This window comes from Sus scrofa, chromosome 5 (genome assembly GCF_054392235.1).
Source record: "Sus scrofa isolate SSC_HxYL_T2T_F1_AM1 chromosome 5, Sscrofa_HxYL_maternal_Yorkshire_Landrace_v2.0, whole genome shotgun sequence".
Taxonomy (NCBI): domain Eukaryota; kingdom Metazoa; phylum Chordata; class Mammalia; order Artiodactyla; family Suidae; genus Sus; species Sus scrofa.
This window is the reverse complement of record NC_139387.1, coordinates 23,917,450-23,934,646: the sequence shown is the minus strand read 5'-3', so window position 1 is coordinate 23,934,646 and position 17,197 is coordinate 23,917,450. Positions and strand designations below refer to the sequence as shown.

General features: G+C 36.3%; 2 protein-coding genes across 2 annotated transcripts in view; one reads left to right on the top strand and one right to left on the bottom strand.

Moving 5' to 3' along the window:
* LOC146403237 (olfactory receptor 6C3-like) overlaps window positions 1–17,197 on the bottom strand; it is a 555,083-nt gene that overhangs the window by 500,390 nt on the left and 37,496 nt on the right. The window lies entirely within an intron of this gene.
* On the top strand, window positions 890–6,802 carry LOC100156296 (olfactory receptor 6C6). The gene has a single exon (XM_084955884.1). It carries the CDS (start codon window positions 3,921–3,923, stop codon window positions 4,920–4,922), a length of 1,002 nt encoding a protein of 333 aa, XP_084812010.1. The 5' UTR covers window positions 890–3,920; the 3' UTR covers window positions 4,923–6,802.

Sequence of the window (17,197 nt, the reverse complement as noted above, 5' to 3'; positions counted from 1 at the left end):
GAGAAAATTGTGAACTACTCAAAAATGAAATGTAGCATATCAAAGTTTTGAACTACCTAAAGACACTTATAGAAAATTGGTATAATTAAATGTATGCCTTAGAAAAGACAAAAGCTAAATATCAATGATCTAACTAAGTTTGTCCAGTCTGATAGCCGCTAGCCACCTATAGCTTTAAGCACTTGAAATATGAATTAAATTCAGTATGAATTTAATATTCATTATTTTAAGTTTAAATGTATATACCCACAGATGGCTAGGGGCTATCAGATTGGACAATACGATCCATGTAATCTTACCCATAGCCTAAAAAATGAAATGAGTCATATCCAGATTACTGAGATCGAATTTAACTACAAAAATTGAACTTTGGGGTATGTATTTAGTGATTTTTGACAAACATATACAGTGTTATGCAACCACTACTATAATCAACATATAAAAATGTTTCCACCACTCTAAAAAGTCCCCTCAAAACACTTCAGTAGTCAATTACTTCTCCTCATCCTTAGCCTCTAAAACCACTGATCATATTTCTGTCGCAATAGTTTAGTGTTTTCTAGAATTACAGAAATGGATTCACAGAGTATGTATAATATCGTATCTGGCTTCTTTTACATAGCATAACATTTCTAATATTCAGTTGTTTATATATATATATATAATTAGTGTACTCCTTTGTGTGTGTATACTTTACTCATTTGTGTGTGTATACTGCGCTCCTTTGTGTGTGTATACTTTACTCGTTTGTGTGTGTATACTGGACTCCTTTGTGTGTGTATACCACAATTCCCTTTTCCATTCACCAGCTGATAAACTTTGGACTGCCTCCAGGAATAAGCATTAACATAAAATGCATTTCATAGATAAATTCAGTTCACTTGAGGGATCAAAAATAATTTCATCAAAATCTACCCCAAGCCTCATCTCAGAAATCTATTAAAAATGATTCTTAATTATGAAGTATGAATAATGTATATACATCACTACATGCCCAAATGTAAAACAGTTTACAATAAAGTCTAAAATTGCTTCTACTGCTAATTGGAAGCATGGCAGTGTCTTGCGTTGCTGAAAACTGGCTTGGGATTTTTGAATGTTGCCCCAGACCAGTGACCTTATGATGAGGTCACATTACTTTGATTTTTCTAAACCGCTTAAGACACTGCTCTGGGATACTTTAACTTTAGCTTTTGTTTAAAGTAGATTACAATGGTGTTTTTTCACTGGCAATAATTAATTCTTTTGGAACTCTGATCCCCAGAGAAGAGATTTTTTTTCCCTATGTTTTATCTCAGTAGATCTCTTGGGAATGTAGTAAGTAAAAAAATGATAAAAACACAGCATTTTTATAAGCACCCAGATGGCAATGTGGAATCTCTTTCTTAGAACGGTGGCTTATCTCTCATTATATAATGCCCCGGGATTGTTTTCAGTGCTCTCCTTCTATTTTATATTATTTCAGTTTACTTTGAAAAATAACTATTTTGAGGTTTGCAATGACAGCAATTGTAGGAACAAAATTTCGCAAAGTACAGTTTATTCAGACTAGAAGTTGGAAGTCTACTATAGTTATTGGCACCTGATTTCTAAGGGCAAAGTATAGATATGAAGGAATGTGGAAAAATATTTACTAACACATGATATGTACACATTGTGTGAAAAATCACTGCTAATAAACATCCAGGTTAGATAGTAAAATATGATTGTAAAAGAGAGTAATGTCAAAATTTGTTATGTTAGCATATGGCTGTTCCATGCACACATAGGGAAACAAAAGATCCAGGAGATCCAAGAAGGTAAGTCAACTATAATTTTAACAAGTTCAGAATCTGAAATTAAGTCAAATGCACAGTCAGTCAAATTCAGGAAATTAAATTTGATTGTGGAATTTTTATGTTTAAAATTTTTATAATGATAGCATCTTTTTATGGTTTGCTTATTAACAGGAGTTGTAATCTATTTTATGTACACACAGTAATATCTAATTTTCACTTCCTTTGATTCTCTTTATGAATTAACTATGGTCCTGGATAAAGTACTGTGAAGAAAATACTGGCAATTCTTCTTTAAAATCTGAGATAATGTAATTCTAGAACAGTCTGTTAGACCCACATGACAAGAGAAATTGTATGACTAAATCATAAAACACACCTCTTCAAATCAGATAAAGGGCAAAGATCAGAGTTTGATTGCAAGGATATAAATATAGATGTTTTACAATAAATGCTTGTGGCCACTTAATAGCTTAAGACCACATATCTTTAGTTGCCATTAAAAACACTAAAGCTGTTCTCTAATATCTGCTTTGGAAAATCACATGAAGCATTGAAGACTTAGTTTAATTTTTTTTCAAAAAGATAAAAATTAAGTAGACAAGAGAGTAACATTAATAATACAAGTGTAACAAGATGCATTTTTCAAAGAATGGTTTAGTAATTCACTACTTTTAATGTATATAAAGAAACAGACTAACACGTTTTAACATAAAGGGGGTTAGTACAACATGGAAGTAAATAGAAATCTTATATGTAGAAAAGTAGGGAGTATTACAGTTTCTGAGGTATTCAGATGTGATAAATTCATTTGAGTAATTAAAAAGATAAAAGAAATGAACATTAAAAAAGAAAGAATATGGAAGATGTAAGATAAATAGTGTCCCAAATTATGTAGACACCTATAGCAGTACATCTCAAAAGATTAACTGCAGTAAAATGACACAATATTTTTCCTTAAAATATTCAGTTTTGTAATGCTTTATTTGTCACATATACTGGGAAACAACTATCCATTTGAGTAGAGCAAATCCAATGAAGAAAATTGATAGTAATAATGTTGTAATCGCAGTGCAAAGAAGATTGCAAAACTATTTTAAGTAGAAATTTTTTTTGTCTTTTTTTTTTTCTTTTTTTTTTAGAGCCGCGCCCATGGCATATGGAGGTTCCCAGGCTAGGAGTCCCATAGGAACTGTAGGCACAGGACTACGCCAGAGCCACAGCAATGCTCGATCCAAGCAGCATCTGTGACCTACACCACAGCTCAAGGCAACGCCTGATCCTTAACCCATTGAGTGAGGCCAGGGATCGAAGCCGTGTCCTCATAGATGCTAGTCGGGTTTGTTAACCACTGAGCCATGATGGGAACTCCATATTTTAGGTAGATATGGTATAGATTTTTAATGGAAATCAATACTCCTTTAGTCATTGACCATCAAATGAATTATAATAGAACTCTTAGTCCATTGCATTTTTTTTTTTTTTGGTTTGTTTTTGTTTTTAGCTGTGCCTGCAGCATGTGGAAGTTCCTGGGCCAGGAATTAAAGCCAAACCATAGCAGCCATGCTGGCCACTGCAGTGACAATGCCAGATCCTTAACCTGATGAGCCATGAGGGAACTCCAATCCTGGTTTTTTAAAACCATTCTAATACTCATTCTACAAAGACAAACCAACTTAATTCACTGCACAGGTGAAATAAAAATGATAGGAATATGCATATAAAATAACTGATATTCTTTTATTTAAATAATACATGTAGAGTGGAGTCCACCTGGGAGGGATGGTCAGAAATGCATATTAATCAAAAACACTCAAGTTCCAGGGGAAAACTTGTGAAGAATATTAGAATATTGTAATGAAGAGAACTAATAGATGGGAAAGAATTTGGCATTGAATGTAGCCGTAATTATGCGTCATTGGCAATTTCAGATTGGGGAGAAACTTTTGCCCAGAGATATATATTTACATAAGTATATAGTTAAAATATAGATTTAGTTAATATGTACTTATAAACGTGAATTCATTTAGATTAATTTATGTATATTTATGCGAATATATATATATGTATTGAGCTTCCTATATATTTCTACATACATAGGTTAAAATATATGTTAATTTATATTGTTATATTCTATTCATATATATGTTTCATGTTCAACTTTTAGTCTTCTTTTCCTATGATAAGATTCACAAACGAGTAATGGAGAACCAATCGATGGAAATAGAGTTCATTCTCCTAGGTTTGACAGATGACCCACAATTACAAATTGTGATTTTCCTGTTTCTATTTGTCAATTACACATTGAGCCTCATGGGAAACGTAATCATTATTCTCCTCACCCTGCTGGATCCTCGCCTCAAGACACCAATGTATTTCTTTCTTCGTAATTTCTCATTTTTGGAAATCATATTCACAACAGTATGTATTCCCAGATTCCTGGTCACCATTGTGACTAAAGAAAAAACCATTTCATATAACAATTGTGCAGCTCAATTGTTTTTTATTCTTTTACTGGGAGTTACAGAGTTTTACCTTCTGGCTGCCATGTCCTATGACCGCTATGTTGCCATCTGCAAACCGTTGCATTACCCCATCCTCATGAATAGCAAAGTGTGCTATCAGCTTGTCTTCAGCTCTTGGGTAACTGGATTCTTAATTATATTCCCCCCATTGGTGATGGGACTCAAGCTGGACTTCTGTGCTTCCAGAGTAATTGACCACTTTATGTGCGAAACTTCTCCTATCCTACAAATCTCTTGCACAGATACTCGAGTCCTAGAACTGATGTCTTTTATCTTAGCTGTGGTGACACTTGTAGTCACATTGATATTAGTGATTCTTTCTTACATTTACATCATCAGGAACATTCTGAAATTCCCTTCCACACAGCAAAGGACCAAAGCTTTTTCCACCTGTACTTCCCACATGATTGTTGTCTCCCTGACATATGGTAGTTGTATCTTTATGTATATGAAACCCTCTGCAAGAGAAAGGGTAACTGTATCCAAAGGTGTAGCTTTGCTGTACACTTCCGTTGCCCCTTTACTAAATCCCTTCATTTACACCCTAAGGAACCAGCAGGTGAAAGAAGTCTTCTGGGATATGCTACAAAAGGTGGTGTGTTTTCCCAAAAAACAATTATAGAAAGGCCAAAAATTGTAACCTCACCATAAAAGCAAACAAAAAAATATGTTTCATGCATTTCTTCTGAACATGTTTTTCTGCCTCATTGCTTATTTCATGGAGGAGACTTTCTTGAAGAATCTTGTAGCTCAGATCCCCATGTACATTTTAATTTTCCTAATGACTCCTTTTCACCCTGCTACAATAACTTACTCACTCAATCCGTATTTCAGTTTTTAAATAACTCCTTATTGCATCTCAGTATCTAGAAACTGTGATTTGAATAAAATATGCCATCTATAAGTATACCATGCTGTTAAGTAATTTGTTAACTAATTAAATATATATTTGTTGTGTATCTATCTTATTTCAGACGTTGTGAGGGGCCCAACACTTACTTTAAGAGGCTTGCATTGCCTAAATAAATCAAAATCATAACCCCAACATTGCTATATAGTATATAATGAGTGTTGCAGTGAAGGTCAATAAAAATATCCTGGGGCATATAGGATGGCGTCTCAGTGATTTTGGAGACCAGGGAGACACGTTCAAAGCTTCACCACACAGTCTGGGACGCTGCACAGAATATCTAAACTTTTTATGCCTCAGCTTCTTCACATGTGAAATAGGAGAACTATATAACCCACACCTTAAAGTTCAATAAATATATGCTATTAGAAACAGTTAGCACTCAGTAAAGGAAAAGACGTATTTTGAACTGTTCAAACACATGCTGCAACTAATACTTGATATGCTTTTAAGAAGACGTAATAACATGGAGGAACCTGTGTGCCAGAATGGTGATTTTGGACTCAGAATTGATATATCAGGAGTTCCCGTCGTGGTGCAGTGGTTAACGAATCCGACTAGGAACCATGAGGTTGCGGGTTCGATCCCTGCCCTTGCTCAGTGGGTTAACGATCCGGCGTTGCCATGAGCTGTGGTGTAGGTTGCAGACGCGGCTCAGATCCCGCGTTTGTGTGGCTCTGGCGTAGGCTGGTGGCTACAGCTCCGATTCAACCCCTAGCCTGGGAACCTCCATATGCCGTGGGAGCGGCCCAAGAAATGGCAAAAAAAAAAAAAAAAAAAAAAAAATTGATATATCAGTAATTTTGAGAGGTCTGTGTATAACCATCCCTTAGGGAGTCTGATAAATGGACTTTTTAAAATTAATTTATTTATTTTTCCACTGTATATATGGGGGCCAAGATACACTTACATGTATACATTTTTTTCCCACCCTTTGTTCTGTTACAATATAAGTATCTAGACATAGTTCTCAATGCTATTCAGCAGGATCTCATTGTAAATCCATTCCAAGTTGTATCCGATAACCCCAAGCTCCTGATCCCTCCCACTCCCTCCCTCTCCCATCAGGCAGCCACAAGTCTATTCTCCAAGTCCATGATTTTCTTTTCTGTGGAAATGTTCATTTGTGCCATATATTAGATTCCAGTTATAAGTGATATCATATGGTATTTGTCTTTGCCTTTCTGACTTATTTCACTCAGTATGAGAGTCTCTAGTTCCATCCATGTTGGTATAAATGGTATTATGTCATTCTTTTTTTTAATGATGTAATTGCATATTTATTTACATAAAAACGGAAACCTGAGTGAAATAATTAGGATACGGAACAACCACACTAATTTAAGTATATATTCTCATTGAAGTAAAATTGAAGACACAGGAAAGCCAAATCTGAATGAATTCTGACCGCTTTTTTAGCTCCTTCTAAATCAATGTTGTAGTGACTGGCATTGCAAAAAAATTAATGTTTAAATCCTTTCTACATCTAAAACTTTAGTATAGCACACAACATAAAATGTTACTTAAAATACATGTGCACACAGGCACACACCAATTCTTAAAATCTCACTCCATGATCAACAAAAAAGAAATAACTGATTAAAAAGGGAGTAAAGGACTTCACCATTGCTGCATGGAAGATATACAAATGGCCAACAAGCCTATGAAAAGATGCTCAATGTCACTGATCATTAGGGAAATGCATACCAAATTCACAATGAGATATCACCTCGAATACATTAGAATGACTCTTACTGAAAGAAAAAAAAAAATAGAAATGTGGAGAAAATGAAACCATTGTGCACTGTTGGTGGGAATGTAAAATGGTGCAGCTACTATGGGAAATGGTATGGTGCTCCCTCAAAAATGTTAAAAATAAAAAGATCTTATGATTCAGCAATTCTCTTTCTGAGTATAAATCCAAAGGTGTCTTGAAGAGATATTCACATTTACAGCATGTTCACAGCAGCATTATTCACAATAGGTAGGAGGAGGAAGCAATTCAAGAGTCCATTGATATCGAATACAACTCAGACTCAAAGGAAGAAAATTAACCTTGAGGATATTATGTTAAGTGAAATAAGCAGTCAAAAAACACAAATACTGTAGGATTCTAGTTATATGAGGTTTTTAGAGTAGTCAAATTACAGAAAAAGAAGGTGTAACAGAGATTGCCAGAGGCTAACGGAGGGGAAAATAGGTAGTCTTTTTTTTTTTTTTTTAATGGATATAGAATTTCCTTTTGCAAGATAAAAAGTTCTGAAGTTTGGTTGCACAACAGCATTAATATACATAACACTGCTGAACTGTACACTGAAAATGGTGAACATAGAAAATTTTATGCACTATGTATTTAACCACTCCTTAAAAATAAGCCTGCCTATCTAGTTTTCACATATCCTGGGATTTTTGAATTTACTAGTTCTCTCCTTTTTCTTTATAGCTCCAACAACAGTTGAACCCTCTCAAATCACTGTTTGGTTGTTAAATACCTCAATTTGGTATGGGCAGAGAAAATTTGAGAAATGTAGCCTAAGGTGGCCTTCAGGGAATCTGCCTAGTCTTACCATTTATCAAGTCTTTCTTCCTCACCGGTATGTCGTTCTTTATTATGGCTGAGTAGTATTCCATTGTGTATACATACGATGTCTTCCTAATCCAATCATCTGTTGATGGACATTTGGGTTGTTTCCATGTCTTGGCTATTGTGAATAGTGCTGCAATGAACATGCGGGTGCATGTGTCTCTTTTAAGTAGAGTTTTGTCCGGATATACGCCCAAGAGCAGGATTGCAGGGTCATATGGAAGTGCAATGTATAGATTTCTAAGGTATCTCCAAACTGTTCTCCATAGTGGCTGTACTAGCTTACATTCCCACCAACAGTGCAGGAGGGTTCCCTTTTCTCCACAGCCCCTCCAGCACTTGTTATTTGTGGACTTATTAATGATGGCCATTCTGACTGGTGTGAGGTGGTATCTCATCATTGTTTTGATTTGCATTTCTCTTATAATCAGCGATGTTGAGCATTTTTTCATGTGTTTGTTGGCCATCTGCATATCTTCCTTGGAGAACAGTCTATTCAGGTCTTTTGCCCATTTTTCCATTGATTGATTGGCTTTTTTGCTATTGAGTTGTATAAGTTGCTTATATATTCTAGAGATTAAGCCCTTGTCAGTTGCATCATTTGAAACTATTTTCTCCCATTCTGAAAGTTGTCTTTTTGTTTTCTTTTGGGTTTCCTTTGCTGTGCAAAAGCTTTTCAGTTTGATGAGGTCCCATGGGTTTATTTTTGCTCTAATTTCTATTGCTTTGGGAGACTGACCTGAGAAAATATTCATGATGTTGATGTCAGAGAGTGTTTTGCCTATGTTCTCTTCCAGGAGTTTGATGGTGTCCTGTCATATATGTAAGTCTTTCAGCCATTTGGAGTTTATTTTTGTGCATGGTGTGAGGGTGTGTTCTAGTTTCATTGCTTTGCATGCAGCTGTCCAGGTTTCCCAGCAATGCTTGCTGTATAGACTTTCCTTTTCCCATTTTATGTTCTTGCCTCCCTTGTCAAAGATTAATTGACCATAGGTGTCAGGGTTTATTTCTGGGTTCTCTATTCTGTTCCATTGGTCTGTCTGTCTGTTTTGATACCAGTACCACACTCTTCTGATGACTGTGGCTTTGTAGTATTTCTTGAAGTCTGGGAGAGTGATGCCTCCTGCTTGGTTTTTGTTTCTCAGGATTGCTTTGGTGATTCTGGGTCTTTTGTGGTTCCATATAAATGTTTGGATTGTTTGTTCCAGTTCTGTGAAAAATGTCCTGGGTAATTTGATAGGGATTGCATTGAATCTGTAGATTGCTTTGGGTAGGATGGCCATTTTCACAATATTGATTTTCCCAATCCAGGAACATGGAATATCTTTCCATTTCTTTACATCTTCTTTGATTTCTTTGATTAAAGTTTTATAGTTCTCGGCCTATAGGTCCTTTACCTCCTTGGTCAGGTGTATTCTGAGGTATTTGGTTTTGTGAGGTGCAATTTTAAAAGGTATCGTATTTTTGTATTCCTTTTCTAATATTTCATTGCTGGTATACAGAAATGCAACTGACTTCTGAATGTTCATCTTAGATCCTGATACTTTGCTGAATTTATTAATCAGTTCAAGGAGTTTTGGGGTTGAGTCCTTAGGGTTTTCTATGTACAGTGTCATGTCGTCTGCATACAGTGACAGTTTGATCTCTTCTCTTCCTATATGGATGCCTTTGATTTCTTTTGTTTGTCTAATTGCTGTGGCTAGGACTTCCAAAACGATGTTGAAGAGCAGTGGTGAGAGTGGGCATCCCTGTCTTGTTCCAGATTTGAGTGAGAAGGCTTTCAGTTTTTCCCCATTGAGTATTATATTTGCTGTGGGTTTATCATAAATGGCTTTGATCATGTTCAGGATTGTTCCCTCTATACCCACTTTGGCAAGAGTTTTGGTCATGAATGGATGTTGGACTTTGTCAAATGCTTTTTCTGCATCTATTGAGATAATCATATGGTTTTTGACTTTTCTTTTGTTGATGTGGTATATGACATTGATTGATTTGCACATGTTGAACCATCCTTGTGAACCTTGGATGAACCCTACCTGCTCATGGTGTATGATCTTTTTGATATGTTGTTGGATTCGGTTGGCTAAGATTTGGTTGAGAATTTTTGTGTCTATATTCATCAAAGATATTGGCCGATAGTTTTCTTTTTTGGTGGTTTCTTTGGTTTTGGAATGAGGGTGATGGTGGCATCACAGAATGTCTTTGGGAGTGTTTCTTCTTCTTCAACCTTTTGAAAAAGTTTATGGAGGATGGGCACCAGGTCCTCTTTATATGTTTGATAGAATTTGCCTGTGAAGCCATCTGGTCCTGGGCTTTTATTTGTAGGGAGTGATTTTATGACCTCTTCAATTTCATTTCTAGTGATTGGTCTGTTCAGTAGGTCTGTTTCTTCTTGATTCAGTTTTGGCAGGCTGTAGGATTCTAGAAAACAGTCCATTTCTTCCAGATCGTCAAGTTTGTTGGCATATAGTTGTTCATAGTATTCTCTTATGGTATTTTGTGTTTCTGCAGTATCTGTTGTGATTTCTCCTTTTTCATTTCTAATTTTGTTTATTTGGGTTCTTTCTCTCCTCTTCTTAGTGAGTCTGGCCAGGGGTTTTTCAATTTTGTTTACCTTTTCAAAGAACCAGCTCTTGGTTTGACTGATTTTGTCTATTGTTTTTTGAATCTCTATTTTATTGATTTCCTCTTTGATTAATAATCAGTGATATTGAGCATTTTTTCATGTGCTTGTTAGCCTTCTGTATATCTTCCTTGGAGGAATGTCTATTCAGGTCTTTGTCCATTTTTCAATTGGGTTGTTGGCTTTTTTTGCTGTTGAGTTGTATAAGTTGTTTGTATATTTTAGAGATTAAGCCCTTGTCAGTTTCATCATCTGAAACTATCTTTTCCCATTCCATAGGTTGTCTTTTTTTTTTTTTATGGTTTCCTTTGCTGTGCAAAAGCTTGTCAGTTTGATTAGGTCCCATTGGTTTATTTTTGCGTTTATTTCTGTTGCCTTGGGGGACTGACCTAAGAAAACATTTGTCTGGTCGATGTCAGAGAATGTTTTCCCTATGCTCTCTTCTATGAGTTTTATGGTGTTTTGTGTTAGGTTTAAGTCTTTCAGCTATTTTAAGTTTATTTTTGTGCCTCGTGTGAGGGTGTGTTCCAGTTTCATTGATTTACATGCAATTGTCCAGTTTTCCCAGTACCTCTTTTTCCATTTTATATTCTTGCCTCCTTTGTTGAAGATTAAGTGACTGGGTGTCTGGGTTTATTTCTGGGTTCTCTTTTCTGTTCCACTGGTCTCTATGTCTGTTTTGATACCACACTGCTATTAGAGAAATGCAAATCAAAACTACCAGAAGATACCACCTCCCACCTGTCAGAATGGCCATCATTAACAGGTCAACAAATAACAAATGCTGGAGAGGGTGTGGAGAAAAGGGAACCCTCTTACACTGTTGGTGGGAATGTAAATTGGTACAACCACTGTGGAAGACAGTATGGAAGTACCTCAGAAAACTAAACGTAGAACAACCATATGACTCAGCAATCCCTCTCTTGGGCATATATCCAGACAAAACTTTCCTTGAAGAAGACACATGCACCCACATGTTCATTGCAGGACTCTTCACAGTAGCCAAGACATGGAAATAACCTAAATGTCCATTGACAGATGATTGGATTAGGAAGATGTGGTATATATACACAATGGAATACTACTCAGCCATAAAAAGAACAAACTAATGCCATGTTGCAGCAACATGGATGGAACTAGAGATTCTCATCCTAAGAGAAGTAAGTCAGAAGGAGAAAGGCAAATACCCTATGATATGACTTATATCTGGAACCTAATATATGGCATAAATGAATCTTTCTACAGAAAAGAAACTCATGGACTTGGAAAACAGACCTGTGGTTACCAGGTGTAGGGGGAGGGAGTAGGATGGACTGGGAGTCTTGGGTTAATAGATACAAACTATTGCATTTGGAGTGGATGAGCAATGAGATCCTGCTGTATAGCACTCTAGTCACTTGTGATGGAAAATGATGGAGAATGATGTGAGAAAAAAAAAGTATACATATATGTATGACTAGATCACTTTGCTGTGCAGTAGAAATTGACAGAACAATGCAAATCACCTGTACTAGAGAAAATAAAAATCACAAAAAAATAAAAATCTATGTTACTTGTTAGAGACCCAATTTAATAAAAAGAAAATGCAGCAGTAGTAAACTACCTAGGGTTTCAGAATAAAGAGGCCTACGTAGTGGTTTTAATAGATATGATGTGAAGTAGTATTTCATAGACTACCTGAAATAACAGAGAAGACAGATGATGTAATTTTAACTTGCCTGAGAATGGGAAGAAGTAAGAATGGGGACATCTTAGATTAAATGTACTAGATCCTTATCATCCTCTTTGGTAAATAAGTAGTAGATGGGACAGTTTAAAATACGTAAGTAAAACATTCATAATACCTGAATAATTAATTAGTGGTTTAATCCAGAGAGTATGTATTTTTATGCAAATTCATCCAGCTTGACACATAACAGAATCAAAACTCAAAAGATTATTGAGAGAACCTCCGGTTTTACTTCTATTGGATTGTCTCAATAAATTATAAGTGGTTTTTTTGTTTGTTTTCTGTGCTCTTAAAATTTCTGAAAATTAGATAGTACCCTAGGATTATTAGATCTATTTTCTCAAAATGGGAAAAGGTTAGGAGTTCTCGTCCTGGTGCAGCGGAAGCGAATCCGACTAGGAACCATGAGGTTGTGGGTTTGATCCCTGGCATTGCTCAGTGGGATAAGGATCTGGTGTTGCCGTGAGCTGTGGTGTGGGTTGCAGATGTGGCTCGGATCTGGCGTTGCTGTGGCTCTGGTGAAGGCCAGCAGCTACAGCTCTGATTAGACCCCTAGCCTGGGAATCCCCAAATGCCATGAGTGCAGCCCTAAAAAGGACGAAAGACAAAAAATAAAAATAAAAAGGTTAAAAATGATAATGAAAACATGTAACCAATTATTTTAACAACCAACATTGTACTGAAATCATATTCATGACATATATCTTTTACATTCCAGTTTATTAAGTTGTACCAAAATCTGTAAAATTGTTCAGTAAACTTCGTACTATATGTATTTTCCCCTACATTTTATTCTGCTTTATTAAGTAGTATTTTTCAAACAGGTTTTATTCCATAACCTATATGGGAGAAAAAGAATGGATATAAATATATATATACACATTTATGCATATATATATATATATTTATAACTGATTCACTCTGATGTACACCTGAAACTTATTCTATCCTCAATTATCCTCCAGTAAAATTTTAAAAAATGTTTTATTCAAATCAAGACCCATGGTTAAAATGAAAAGGAAATGAAAAAGAAATTATGGTTTAATGTATACATATTTGTAGAAAATTTTCATGAAACATGGTATATATCTATGAAAATATTTTTGCTGTTTTTAATATTTTTTTGGTCTTTTGTCCTTTTAGGGCCACATCAATGGCACATGGAGGTTCCCAGGCTAGGGGTCTAATTGGAGCTGTAGCCGCCAGCCTACACAAGAGCCACAGCAACGCCAGATCCGAGCCGTGTCTGCAACCCACACCACAGCTCACAGCAACGCCGGATCCTTAACCCACTGAGCAAGGCCAGGGATTGAATCCGCAACCTCATGGTTCCCCGTCAGATTAGTTTCTGCTGCCCCACGACGGGAATTCCTGTTTTTAATATTTAAAAATTTTGGTGATGACACAGAAATTGATTTGAGTCAGTCAAATTCAGACTATGACCTACAATTTAAAAATTCTTAAGATAATGTTTAGTTTATTATACTATTTTGGCTTTGCTGGTAGGAATCATAGCTATATAACTACATGTCTATATTTATGACAATCTGAAAAGAATAAATACAATGTGTCAACATCATTACCCTTATTTACTGTTACTTACATAGTCACCAATAAATTTGGGCAGTATCCCAAACTATTGAATGGAGGTTTTAGGGGATGGAATCACCAAATAACTAGTGTACTTCAATATAAATTTTCTTTTTTTTTTTATTTTATTTTCCCACTGTACAGCAAGGGGGTCAGGTTATCCTTACATGTATACATTACAATTACAGTTTTTCCCCCACCATTTCTTCTGTTGCAACATGAGTATCTAGACATAGTTCTCAATGCTATTCAGCGGGATCTCATTGTAAATCTATTCTAGGTTGTGTCTGATAAGCCCAAGCTCCCGATCCCTCCCACTCCCTCCCCCTCCCATCAGGCAACCACAAGTCTCTTCTCCAAGTCCATGATTTTCTCTTCTGAGGAGATGTTCATTTGTGCTGGATATTAGATTCCAGTTATAAGTGATATCATATGGTATTTGTCTTTGTCTTTCTGGCTCATTTCACTCAGCATGAGATTCTCTAGTTCCATCCATGTTGCTGCAAATGGCATGATGTCATCCTTTTTAATGGCTGAGTAGTATTCCATTGTGTATATATACCACATCTTCCGAATCCAATCCTCTGTCGATGGACATTTGGGTTGTTTCCATGTCCTGGCTATTGTGAATAGTGCTGCAATGAACATGCGGGTGCATGTGTCTCTTTTAAGTAGGGTTTTGTCTGGCTAGATGCCCAAGAGTGGGATTGCGGGGTCATATGGAAGTTCTATGTATAGATGTCTAAGGTATCTCCAAACTGTTCTCCATAGTGGCTGTACCAGTTGACATTCCCACCAGCAGTGCAGGAGGGTTCCCTTTTCTCCACAGCCCCTCCAGCACTTGTTATTTGTGGATTTATTAATGATGGCCATTCTGACTGGTGTGAGGTGGTATCTCATGGTAGTTTTGATTTGCATTTCTCTTATAATCAGCGATGTTGAGCATTTTTTCATGTGTTTGCTGGCCATCTGTGTATCTTCTTTGGAGAACAGTCTATTCAGGTCTTTTGCCCATTTTTCCATTGATTGATTGGTTTTTTTGATGTTGAGTTGTATAAGTTGCTTATATATTCTAGAGATTAAGCCCTTGTCAGTTGCATCATTTGAAACTATTTTCTCCCATTCTGAAAGTTGTCTTTTTGTTTTCTTTTGGGTTTCCTTTGCTGTGCAAAAGCTTTTCAGTTTGATGAGGTCCCATGGGTTTATTTTTGCTCTAATTTCTGTTGCTTTGGGAGACTGACCTGAGAAAATATTCATGATGTTGATGTCAGAGAGTGTTTTGCCTATGTTCTCTTCCAGGAGTTTGATGGTGTCCTGTCGTATATTGAAGTCTTTCAGCCATTTGGAGTTTATTTTTGTGCATGGTGTGAGGGTGTGTTCTAGTTTCATTGCTTTGCATGCAGCTGTCCAGGTTTCCCAGCAATGCTTGCTGAATAGACTTTCCTTTTCCCATTTTATGTTCTTGCCTCCCTTGTCAAAGATTAATTGACCATAGGTGTCAGGGTTTATTTCCGGATTCTCTATTCTGTTCCATTGGTCTGTCTGTCTGTTTTGATACCAGTACCACACTCTTCTGATGACTGTGGCTTTGTAGTATTTCTTGAAGTCTGGGAGAGTTATGCCTCCTGCTTGGTTTTTGTTTCTCAGGATTGCTTTGGCGATTCTGGGTCTTTTGTGGTTCCATATAAATGTTTGGATTGTTTGTTCCAGTTCTGTGAAAAATGTCCTGGATAATTTGATAGGGATTGCATTGAATCTGTAGATTGCTTTGGGTAGGATGGCCATTTTCACAATATTGATTTTCCCAATCCAGGAACATGGAATATCTTTCCATTTCTTTACATCTTCTTTGATTTCTTTGATTAAAGTTTTATAGTTCTCGGCCTATAGGTCCTTTACCTCCTTGGTCAGGTGTATTCTGAGGTATTTGGTTTTGTGAGGTGCAATTTTAAAAGGTATCGTATTTTTGTATTCCTTTTCTAATATTTCATTGCTGGTATACAGAAATGCAACTGACTTCTGAATGTTCATCTTAGATCCTGATACTTTGCTGAATTTATTAATCAGTTCAAGGAGTTTTGGGGTTGAGTCCTTAGGGTTTTCTATGTACAGTGTCATGTCGTCTGCATACAGTGACAGTTTGATCTCTTCTCTTCCTATATGGATGCCTTTGATTTCTTTTGTTTGTCTAATTGCTGTGGCTAAGACTTCCAAAACGATGTTGAAGAGCAGTGGTGAGAGTGGGCATCCCTGTCTTGTTCCAGATTTGAGTGAGAAGGCTTTCAGTTTTTCCCCATTGAGTATTATATTTGCTGTGGGTTTATCATAAATGGCTTTGATTATATTCAGGAATGTTCCCTCTATACCCACTTTGGCAAGGGTCTTGATCATGAATGGATGTTGAACTTTGTCAAATGCTTTTTCTGCGTCTATTGAGATGATCATATGATTTTTGACTTTTTTTTGTTAATGTGGTGTATGATGCTGATTGATTTGCGTATGTTGAACCATCCTTGTGAACCTGGGATGAACCCAACCTGGTCATGGTGTATAATTGTTTTGATATGTTGTTGGATTCGGTTGGCTAAGATTTGATTGAGAATTTTCGCATCTATATTCATCAATGATATTGGCCGATAGTTTTCTTTTTTGGTGGTATCTCTGCCTGGTTTTGGAATGAGGGTGATGGTGGCATCATAGAATGTCTTTGGGAGTGTTCCTTCTTCTTCAACCTTTTGAAAGAGTTTAAGGAAGATGGGCACCAATTCCTCTTTATATGTTTGATAAAATTCACCTGTGAAGCCATCTGGTCCTGGGCTTTTATTTGTAGGGAGTGATTTTATGACCTCTTCAATTTCATTTCTAGTGATGGGTCTGTTCAGTTGGTCTGTTTCTGCTTGATTCAGTTTTGGGAGGCTGTAAGATTCTAGAAAATTGTCCATTTCTTCCAGATTGTCAAACTTGTTGCCATATAGTTGTTTATAGTATTGTCTTATGGCTTTTTGTATTTCTGCTGTATCCGTTGTGATTTCTCCTTTTTCATTTATAATTGTGGTGATTTGGGTTCTTTCTCTCCTCTTTTTAGTGAGTCTGGCCAGGGGTTTATCAATTTTGTTCACCTTTTCAAAGAACCAGCTCTTGGTTTTATTAATTTTCTCTATTGTTCTTTGAGTCTCTATTTTATTGATTTCTTCTTTGATCTTTATAATTTCCTTCCTTCTGCTGACTTTAGGACTTTTTTGTTCTTCTTTTTCTAATTCGTTTAGGTGGAGGGTTAAGTTGTCCATTTGGGATCTTTCTTCTTTTTTGAGAAAGGCCTGGATTGCTATAAATTTCCCTCTGAGCACTGCTTTCGCAGCATCACATAGATTTTGAGAGGTTGTGTCTTCATTATCATTTGTTTCAAGGTAGTTTTTAATTTCCTTCTTGATTTCCTCATTGACCCATTGGTTTTTTAGTAG

What these genes read in the sequence shown, in the direction of transcription:
- LOC100156296 (XM_084955884.1), top strand. Translation starts at nt 3,921, where the DNA reads ATGTTTCATGTTCAACTTTTAGTCTTCTTTTCCTATGATAAGATTCAC.